General features: G+C 40.4%; 1 protein-coding gene across 1 annotated transcript; it reads left to right on the forward strand.

The window, feature by feature from the left end:
- Positions 1 to 7,341: 7,341 nt before the first annotated feature.
- On the forward strand, positions 7,342 to 9,983 carry emp1b (epithelial membrane protein 1b). Its single transcript, XM_004071809.5, has 5 exons — positions 7,342 to 7,502; positions 8,305 to 8,389; positions 8,479 to 8,587; positions 9,054 to 9,194; positions 9,270 to 9,983. The coding sequence occupies exons 2-5, from the start codon at positions 8,315 to 8,317 to the stop codon at positions 9,428 to 9,430; spliced, it is 486 nt and encodes a 161-aa protein (XP_004071857.1). The 5' UTR covers positions 7,342 to 7,502; positions 8,305 to 8,314; the 3' UTR covers positions 9,431 to 9,983.
- Positions 9,984 to 10,869: the final 886 nt, after the last annotated feature.

Consider the following 10,869-nt stretch of genomic DNA (forward strand, 5'->3'; position numbering starts at 1 on the left):
GTAGTGACTGTATTTTAACAGAAGCTCCTTAAATATTTATAGAATTCACAGACACAAACCGCTGACGCTGACAAGAGGACATTAAGAAACAGGAAATAATGGCTGAAGATTCTGTTGCTGTGACTAATAGCAGAACCAAAACCAACTAAAATAAAGCAACCTTAGGATTTACACTAGAAAAGGTTTTTCACAAATGTAATATTGAGTCCTGAACAGATTTTTGTTGAAGTGTTTTGCCTGTCTGTCAATATTCTTCCATCTGTAAAGATGATTTCTTAGTTTTGTCTCATAGTTTCTCAAATTGCTAACCCGTCATAAGTCAAAAATGAAGTTGCCCGACTTTCTGACTCGAGGATCTGGTCATGCTTATGATTCCAGCGACATGACGGGGAAGCTCAACAGCAGCACCAGAGGAAAATTGACCTTTTCTCTAAAAAAATAACAAATCAACTAAACCCTAAAAACTTCTCAGTTTCAGGTTCAGTGAACTCTTTGGAAAATCCATCCATCCATCCATTTTCCAAGGGTCCCTTCTGGGGTCACGGGGCCGCCGGGTCTAACCTGGTGGCTACTGTTGGGTGAAGGTAAGAAACAGAATGGACAACTCACCACACAACCACACTCACATGCACACCTAGGGACTATTAACCTATGAAGCATGTTTTTGGACTGTGGGAGGAAGTCAGAGAAAACCCACACATGCACGAGGAGAACATGCAAACTCCAGACGGGATTTGAATCAAGGCCTTCTTGCTGTGAGGAGAGAGTGCTGCCCACTACACCACAGTGCAGCCCCACTTTGAAAAATATAACAACAGAAAGTCAAACATCTGTAAGGTTGTATTAATCCCCCAAAACAAAAATAATGTTAAAAAACAGACTTACTACCAGTTTTAATTTCCCCTTGGGGATTATAAAAGTACTTTTGAATTTGATTTCCTTCCAAACAAAAAAAGGCTTTTCCACTTTATTGTGATTCAGTGGTAGAAACAGTTTAAGAGTGTTTGGAAAAAGCATCCCAGCTCTTGGAAAAAACTGTGATTGAAAAGGATTAACAGAAGAAGGGATGAAAATCATGTTGTGTGTTTTTTTCCTCTCTGCATCTCTAAGGCGGTTTTTTCTTCCCATAAAGACAGATGTGTGTGTTTGTGTGGATGACATGTTTTTGTAGTAACTTATCATGAAAACCCGCCTGGCCAGACCAGGGGCAGGTTTGGTACTGATGGTTGACTCAACAGCCCAGGGGTGAGGAGGGAGTTTCGCCACACTTTGTCACTCCCCTCCCCCTTTGTTTGATTGCTCAGAGAGGGACGGGCCATTTCAACAGCATCGGCCTCACAAATTCCTTTTAATGTTCTCTCAGGCTTTTTGTATGGGAGCAGTGAGGACAAGGCTTTGCGCAAAACGTGGAAGGATTGAGTGCAGCAAGACGCCCGACCACAGACAGCGAGGAGCTGCTTGACTGTTGTGTAAAGCAGCACCTTGTTGTTTGCGGTCAGGCCGTCTGGCTCAGCTTGGCTCGGTGGTGTTGAAATGCTCCTTCAGAGATTCTGCACAAACACCTTCATTAAGGGATTCCAGTGCTCGAGCAGAAGCAGCCGTCCGTTCTGATTCATGCTTTGTTTGGCTGCTAATGTCAGACGGCTTTTTCTCAGAATGATTTAGCATGTGTCAAAGAGATGAACGGTTAACATTACCAAGGCACTCAACATCTGTTCATTAGGAGAAAACGGCTCTGCTGGAACTCTGAAGAAGTGAAGGTCGATGATGGAGGAGGGCTTGTTGAGGATGATCTCTCCTCCTGCAGGCCTCAAAGCTAATTAAATGTTCAAATCTAATGGATCTAATCACATCTGTGCAGTTCCATTAGATATGGTAGGGGTCTTTAACACACGGTAGTGGTGTTAAAAAACCCCTCCAATTATCTTTTGACCTATTGTAAGGCGTTCCCAGGGGTCTTTCAATTATGATTATGCTGTTTTAGCCAAAATAAAAAAAAAAAAAAAAACAAGTCATTTTGTAGGATAATATTTTCTGCAGAGCGGCAGCACATCACCTCTGGGTTGTGAGCGGGACTGTTGGCACAGATTAAGTCTGCCTCATCTCCCATCATCCATCTGTTTACACACTCTACCACTAACTTACAGCCCCCTCACACCCCCCAACTAACACTGCTGCTGCAACAAAAAACGGGGAGCAGTATTGCAGCTATCCAGCTATCCAGCCGTACAGTTTGGAGCCAAGTGCCAGCTTGGACGAGGAAAACAAAGAAGGAAACGGATCTAGTCGTCTACAAGATGCATCAGAATAGAGCGGAGCGGGACGTTTGTGGCCCGTCCAGCGTATTTTCTACGTAATAGACACAATCTTTTTCAAACTGTATTTTAATTTGTCTGCCATCATGAGGAAAATGCTACTGGAACATGTTAAGGACACCAAAAACATGTTTTTTGTTGGGGGTGGATTTTTCATGCCTGTGAAAACTCTTGTCTGCTCAGATGATCAAAATGCTTGCGTTGATCCTGAATGACTTTGGCTTTTCCAGTACTGATTCCCATTCACATCTCCTCAGAGGTGTGGCTGCTAAGAAAGCTGTCCTATTGGTCCTTCTCAGCAAGTACACATGCCTGTTTCACGTTAAAAAAATGTGTTTTGGCAAAGCTTTCCTCTTAACTCCATGCAGCAGAAACAGCAGTGCATCCAAACGCCTGCAGAGTTTGGACCAATCCATGACTCATGGCATTTCCTCTCCCTAAAATACATCCTTGTTGCACAAAAGACGGGAGTCTCTCCACAGTTTGACTGCTTATTACACAGTGATGGGACAAAAAGGAGTGGCGTCTTGCACACTTCAGATCCCCACAGCCGTTCAGGGTTGGGTCAACACGCCCAACGAGCAGGTCCAACTGCATTCAGTTTTCACTTCCATCTCCTCCTCAGGCTCTGCCTTCATCTTTTGGGTTTTCTTTTCTGGAAATACAATATGTTTTAGGCACTCAGATCATATTTCTCAACCTGCTGAAGCTCTGATATGCAGTTGGATTTGTTTGGTTTAGTCAGACCTATAATAGAGGCTGCATAGATTTTGAGGAGACTGAAATTCTTTCCCACATGGATTTGGGAGGGCTGTTCATAACATGTTTAAAGGTGTGGTGTCTGAAATTCACACTCTGAATGCTTCTTCACTCTTAACTCCCTTTTCCTCTTCTCACCCTTCGAAGGATCGCTTTAAGATGCATTCACACAATAAGGTCGGGATATTGTGAAATACTCAGTGGATGTCGTAAACACAGTGTTTGTTGCACTTCAGGATAGGGAGGGGATTGTATTGGGGTGATGGCCACACCTCATTTAGAGTTTTCCACATAATGGTCTCGCTGTGTTTAGTCTGTCCTTTTTCTCTTTGGGCAGAAACAGAAAAAACCTTTTCAGTGTGGCTTCAATTCCAACATTATGTGAGTATAAAAAGCTGGTTTTGCCAGTCATTCCAAGTCTCAAAGTGTCATCATCATACTTGAATCAAGAAACAGAACGACTGGCAGAGTTTGGGGCAGACCCAGGAGCCCCACCAGTGACAGACTGCTCCCACGAACATTACTTAAGGACCTCTGCACTCAGACGAAGTTAAGCAAACACAACACAGCTGCAGGCCGTTTACCAGATGTGAGAGGTACCAGGGTTTCCGGACAAACCGCTCATAGCCAACTACACCGCTTTACAACCACTGCAGGTGACTCCACTGACACCAAAGCTATGTCCGAATTCACACCCTAACCCCTACATAGTGCACTGTATAGTGCGTTCGCCATTTTGTAGTGCTGTCCGAATCTACAATTCCAATATTGAGTGCCTTAGAAATTTCCCAAAAGTTTCTGCAAAAAACCAGTGTGCATCAATGCTCACTAGATCGGCGAATATAGACCACAATGCATTGCGTTGGAACAATTTTTTCCAGAAAAAAAAGTATTTAAATGTATTTTTTTCAATAAATCATCATCGTTTTTATCTTCAGACAGTGGACTCATAAATAATCATCGCAAAATGCTCATGTTAATTAGATTTTTATTTTGCGAAATCGATGACGTCATATCTGCCGTGTAACCCTTGTGCTATCCTAGGCACTTTACCATTGGGAGTTGGGTCCTCTAGACCCACTAGACAGTGTGCTGAACCTTTTTTCTTCAATGATTTGTGATCTTCACTGGTGTCCATGAATTAGATGAAATCCTTCCACCTTTATCCACCTTTGTCATGGTAGGGATGACATGTCAATGTAAGGGTGGGGTCATCTAAGATAGCACAAGGGTTAAAAAAATTTTTTAGATTCTCCAGTCACTGCACGTTCTTACCTCAGAGACATCATAGAACCATCAGCATCCCCCAATTCCACCAGCACACCCCCAAGCTGATTTTCCAGAATCAGCTTCAGGAAGTGGCAGTGCATCAAATGGTATGACCCCTGACCTGAACCCCATAGAGCACATCACTGGAGGATCGTACCCCACCACCAAGTGACCCAGCAGAACTGAACAAAGGACTTTACGTCAGGACTTTACGTCAGAACATCATAAGGAGCATAAGACGTCTCTGTCAAGCTGTCATTGCAGTAAGTGGAGGAAAAACCTGCTATTGACACGGTCAATTTTTGTTATTTGGGGCGATCTTTATTATTATCCTAACTTCTGGGGAAATAAATATCAAGCTAATTAAAATGGTGTTACTTCTCAGTCATTATTAGTAATATCTAAGGGAACTTTTACGTATTTAAATAAAATTCAAACTAAATAGGAAAAGCACTCATGGGAGTGACAATGTCCCCAACTTATTGTGAGTAGAGTTTATGTTTAGCTTGATGTCTTTGGCAGAATGCAGCCTCACAAAAAGTAAACCAACAATTTTTTGTTAGTGCATGTTGGACTTGGATACCAAATGAATGTCTGCTTAACAAGCATAGGACCGGATGACAGAGCACAAAGATGAACAGATAAGAAACATTCTGGTGTCAAAATGCAGAAGAAGAGGAGGAATGTGCCTGCAGCCTCTTGAAAGCCTCTGCTAGCTCTGAAAACAAACTAATTATGTAAACTATGGACATGGTTAGTGCACCGATACACCCTGAATGATGCTTGTTGGGAGAATTTGTTAGAAACTCCCGTTTAAAAGTTTCTTTAACTTCTTTTCTTTTCCTGATAGAGTAACAAAGCAGAGTTTTGTTCAAACCAAAGATTTGAGTTATTTGAGCCTCTTGTTACCATAAGAGGAGCCTGAAGAATTCTTGACTCAGTGGTTTGTTTGGTCTCCACCACACATTTATGTTGAGTCTCCCTGTTCACATAAACAATACTTCATACATGTTTCTATGGAAGTGTTTGACTTTTTTGAACTGGATCGTCTATCAAGTAGCAGCTTCAGATAATCCATTTGACCTTTCCTGAGACTTCAGAGACATTTGTACGTGTAAAGTAAAACAAAAATGAATGAACTCATTTTTCTTAAACACCAAAACATCTAGCATGCTAAAATAGGAAAACTTTCTCCACCTTTTGTGCTTCAGGCAAACCGTCAGAAAGCAAATATCGCTGCAGGTTCACCTTTGTATTTTCCCTCCACACTTCGTTCGTCCTCACTCGTTTTCTCTCATGCAGCACATCTTAAGCTTTCATTAAGACAAGTCACTCAGTTCAGAAGGCACCCTTCACACACCGAGGCGACTCTTAGCGCTTCACAAAGACATGCAATTTGCAGCAGCCGTATGTGAGACTCAGCCGGCCACACCTCACATGCTTGACTTTCCGGCTCCCATTGAAATTCAATTGTTTTCACCTTTGCACAATAACTGACATTTATATTCATTACAGAGATCCTGTCCTGCTAATAGTCTGTTACACTACGTTCACCTCCTTTTTTTTATGAGGAACTGTTTGGACAGTAAGACATATTGGGTTTAAGGAAAGTCTGTTTTTAAAATTCATCTTCATGGTTTGATGTTCATGGTTTATTGAAATCATTAATATATATTTTATTTATTTTTCCTCTTTTTAATGTTACCATAACTGTTGTTGCTAGACGTTCACCTCAAAATTAAAGACTTACAATATATTTTGTATGGTATTAACTAACAATGATTTATCATAACATTACAAATCTGTAATATATGTGGCCTAAAGGTCAAAATCAATGTCAACCATATTTCTGAATATGATTTTACAACAGTTTCTTCCCCATCTCCCAGTTATGTTATAATACATCTTATATGCATATAAACTAGAATAAAGTCCCAGGCAGACCTCAGTGGGGCAGTGCCGAAGACCCACCCATGAAATTCGAGTCTGCTCAGAACACGTACCATGACTTCTTACATTTATCAATACCCACAGTACATTTCTGTATGCAGTTTACAGTTACAAGGCTAGAGAGATATTTCTGTTTGCAACATGTCATCGTTGACAGCCCCCTGAAAAAGTCTGTGTGAAGCTGCTTTTTAAATCAAGGAGTATTTTAACTGGCCAGGAGTCTGCTGAAAAAAGTCTGTTATGTTCGTCTTGAGTTTTTCAGTAAATGTGCTTCGTTAAAGTTCTAATTTCATTTTAGACAGAAGATAAAAACCATAAATAATAGAAACGATTAACAATGATCAAATAACAAATAAAAGGATTTTACTGAAAACAGCAGAAAACTTTTTTTTTGTCTTTTTGTGTAGCTGTTTGTGTTTTTGTACAAGGAGAATATGGTTGCTCCCACCTTTGAACAGGAAGCCAATGAAAAGAAAGCCAAACCTCCACACATGCAGGGCAGCAATCCTGCTCATGTCAGAAGGGAAGAATGTCGGAGCAACAAATATCTGTTAAAGAAGACACACTTGGAACAGTAAAGCTTGACATTACAAGATGTGATTCAAACAAACAGCAGACAAGTTGCTCCGTTTGTCATAACTAAGGAACTTTTAGAAAAATCTCCTTTTTTTCCCCTTGAGCACTCATTTGACCCCCCCCCCCCTTCCTCATCCCTCGATTGCTGTCAACAACATTCCTTCATCCTGAGATTTTCCGCTCTGTAGCAAAAGAAGGACAAAGGGGAAAAGAGTGAAAGAGGAAACTCTGAATGTTACGTTTTGATGGTTCATCACGGACAGGAACCACAGGGCAGTTTTCATCAGTCTGTGGCCATGGTTACAGCGGTTGTCAATAAAAAAGTCATGGTTTGAGGAATCCCCAGTGAGTCATCAGCCACTCTCCCTGAGCAACAAAGCCGTGGGACCCCAAACACAACCCAGGAAGAACAGGCTGGGACAGGAGGAGGAGGAGGAGGAGGAGGAGAAGAGGGGGAAGACTAGAAAAGAGGCAGAGATTATGTGGAGGCTTGTCAGGGGTGTGGACATAAGAACAGGGCAGGGTACAAGAGGGTGAAGCGGTTGGTGCTGCTGTTTGTACATTTGGAGTCCAAGCCTGAAATTAGTTCCAGCAGAAGGAATTAGACTTGAGGAGAACCACGTCCGTCTGACAGTAAGTCCTCCTTCTTTGAATGATGCTTTTTCCTTTTCTTGTTCAGTTTATTCTGCAGCTTTAAAATAAACTTTAAGTATAAATGCAGAAAGCTCTGATTCAGACTTTTGGGGTTTAACTTGATATAAAAATAGGCTTTTATATAAAAATATATATATCTACAAATAATTAAATTTGCTTAAAGCATAAAGACAGATTTAAACCCAGCTTGGATTTTCTATAAATTCCAATAAAAGAAGAAAAAATGACAAAAATAAAAAAAATCATTTTTTTGTTGTCTCTTTGAATCTTTTGGAAGTTTTGAAAGATATTTGATTGAATAGTTTTTCATTATTGCTCTGCGCCTCATGTCAAATGAAGCAATAGGGTGTATGCCTGTGAGAACCCAACCCTGAACCACTCCTTTACAGAGGAGACATTCCTCCACTGTCAGCGAGGCCTCAGTGTGTCTGAAGCAGCTCTGGGGATTTGTTAAAGCTGAAGAAATTGACTGAAAATAAGAAAAGCACAAATTTGACGAGTTTTAGAAATGTTTAAGTGCTGTTTTGTGAGAAAAAGAAAAAATCAAGTTGCATGTTTTCTGTTGCATGAAGGAGGGGCGGGTTTTCATCAGACAAGCCCAAACTCATCTAGCTTTGATGAAGCTCACTCCTCCCTGAGAGTCCACAAACTGGACGTGCCGCTGAGTGATTGATGGCCCAGATTAGCCTGAGCTCTCCTCACCCATGAGTTAGATGTGTCGGTAGCTGCTATGTAGGAGTAGGCATGCAATCAAAATAAAACAATTTTCTTGTTTATCCAGAACAGTCATCATGCTCTTCCTTATCGGCATCTTCATCCTTCACATCTCAGCCATCGTGCTGCTCCTGGTGGCTACCATTGACAATGTAAGTGACAGGAGTTTGGCGTGTGGCTTTCTGCCATCTCTCATTTCCTCCTGAGTTGGTGGTTTGTGACATGATGGAATTCTCCTCAGGCCTGGTGGGTAACAGACACCATGCGCACTGATGTGTGGGGTCGGTGGCTGAAGATCAATGGAGTTTGGAACCTCACAGACCTCCCCACAGGGACAGACTACCCACAAGGTAAGCAAAACGTCTTTATTTATATTTGTATGTGATCATTTATGATTACAGTAGGAAATGTAAAAAGGTGGACGAAGAAACTTTTTCCCTCTTAGTGTCTTTTTATCTTTATTTTAGCTTAAATTTGAGCTCTTTCTGCAACTGTTTGATTGATTTCCCAAGAATGTTCCTCATCATATCATAAAGTTAATATTTTCATCAAATACAGTTGAGCTGATTGTAGTTTTTCCAACACGAGTGACAAATGTGGATGATTCAGACACAGCAGTGTGCAGTGTCTCTGCTGTTCACAGTATATTGTTTGTAAGATTTTATTCATTCATTTGTGTACATTTTTTTCTTCCTTTTCTTTTCTTTCTTTGCAATTGTGGTTTTGAATTGTTTTTTGTTTTTCTTATTTTGAAAAATGTATAAATAAATCACACATAAAAAAAGCAGTGAATGTGCTCTCTGGCTCCCCCTGCAGACTACCTCCATGCAGTGCAGGCCACCTCTGTACTGGCATGCATTTTCTCCTTCATCGCCGCATTTGTGTTTTTGGCTCAGCTCTTCACCCTCCCAAAGGGCCAAAGGTTTACCATTACCGGTGCATTTCAGTTGCTGGCCTGTGAGTATTTCTTTGATGGCGTTCCTCTTACTCTGGTGACCCTCCCTGATTCTGATGAGGGGTTTCTTTCCTCAGGCGTGTTCATCATGATCGCAGCTTCCATCTACACAAACCGTTTCCATGTCAACGAGAGTCAGGGCAGCTACGGCCACAGCTACATCCTGGCATGGATCGCCTTTGGCCTGTCATTCGTCTCCTCCATAACTTACTTTGTGCTACGTAAGAAGTCAGCGTGAGGAGGAGCAAAGACCAGCTGATCATCTGGTGCTGTCTGTCTGACTGGGCCTTTGCTCAGACAGTAAAGGTTTTGGACTCTAGACTGTTGTGAACGCCGTCAATGAATCACAGATGTATTCGATTCCACAGTCGAATCTTTTCATTGTATCCAAGGAATGATTTCTTGCCAATTAAATGAAAAACAACTATTTTTTCTACTATTATAAAGAAAGTTGATAACACTTTATTATAAGGACTTGTTTGAAATAGTTCATTTATTTATTTGCCCAGTCTTTTTTTTTTTATAAATTAGTTTTAGCAAAACCCACCTTCACATGTGATAAACACAAGTCCTCTAGGAGCAAACAATGCAGACATGAGTGTAAAACCCTCATAATATTGTGTTATCTTTCAAATGAGTCAATATTATAAGAAAATAGTGGAAAATTAAAGTCATTTTTATTGTATTATTGTTAAATATGTGGAGTCAGGTTGAAACAGGGTGTGACTTTCAGTTTGTGTTTTTTTTTTTTGTATAAATTTATCACAAATAAAATGCTTTCTTGTGTCTAATGTGTTGTCTCGGTAAATGTGCGTGTGTGTGTGTGTGTTTATACATCTGTCTATGCTCCTGCATAGATGATTGATTGCTTCAAAACCTTAATAAAAATAAAATTAAATGAAGTGAATAAAAAAGTTCAAATAAACAAAGTGCTCAAAAAAAGAAGTGGGTAGAAGAAAATCAGGTTAAATGCCACCCCAATCTATTTCATGCATACATTTTTAAAAAAAACATAAATCATTTTCTCACATAAATACAAAAGAATTAAAGAAAAAAAACAAGATAAGCATCAAGATACCAAAATAACTCCACAGGTCATGAATGTTCCATGATTTTGAGTTTTAGTTTTTATTAAATTGTGTAACATTTTGACACATTTTGATACTTTTCTGTTCTTGTGTAACCTCACAGCACAGACAGAAACTTTTTTGTGTTGTTCTCCCATTTTTCTTTCTTTGTAAATATTTTCCTTCTCTTTCCTGAATCAGTTTCATGGTGAATAATTTTGTCATGAATCAATGCAAGTGACAGTTTATCATGACTGAAACAATTTAACCCCCACCCCTTCACTTCCCATGGTGGCACAGGGGCTTCCCTACAACAACAAATAATCCAAAGAAGGGACAATGTGTTAGACACACCAAATTAATAACAGTAATTGACTGTGAAACAAAACAAAAAAACATGTCAAGAGAAGATGCTGAACATTTCCTGGCGCTCAGATCTTTGCGATAACAATTTGTTGGCTGCTGTAAGTCCTGCCAGCAGCAGTTGTGGCTTGTTGCACTCTAGCTGAGAGTCACCGTTGAGAAGTAACACAATATGATCACATGGAATGCTTTTAACTTTCGATATTCAACTCCAAAACTCGAGGACAGGGGGACATCATTTGTTCAC

Source organism: Oryzias latipes, chromosome 8, assembly GCF_053564925.1.
Source record: "Oryzias latipes strain Hd-rR chromosome 8, Olatipes_Hd-rR_3.1".
NCBI classification, from domain to species: domain Eukaryota; kingdom Metazoa; phylum Chordata; class Actinopteri; order Beloniformes; family Adrianichthyidae; genus Oryzias; species Oryzias latipes.

What these genes read in the sequence shown, in the direction of transcription:
- emp1b (XM_004071809.5), top strand. Translation starts at nt 8,315, where the DNA reads ATGCTCTTCCTTATCGGCATCTTCATCCTTCACATCTCAGCCATCGTG. An exon ending in TGGTGGCTACCATTGACAAT is followed by an intron (nt 8,390 to 8,478) that starts GTAAGTGACAGG and finishes AATTCTCCTCAG; the next exon opens with GCCTGGTGGGTAACAGACAC. An exon ending in TGCATTTCAGTTGCTGGCCT is followed by an intron (nt 9,195 to 9,269) that starts GTGAGTATTTCT and finishes TTCTTTCCTCAG; the next exon opens with GCGTGTTCATCATGATCGCA.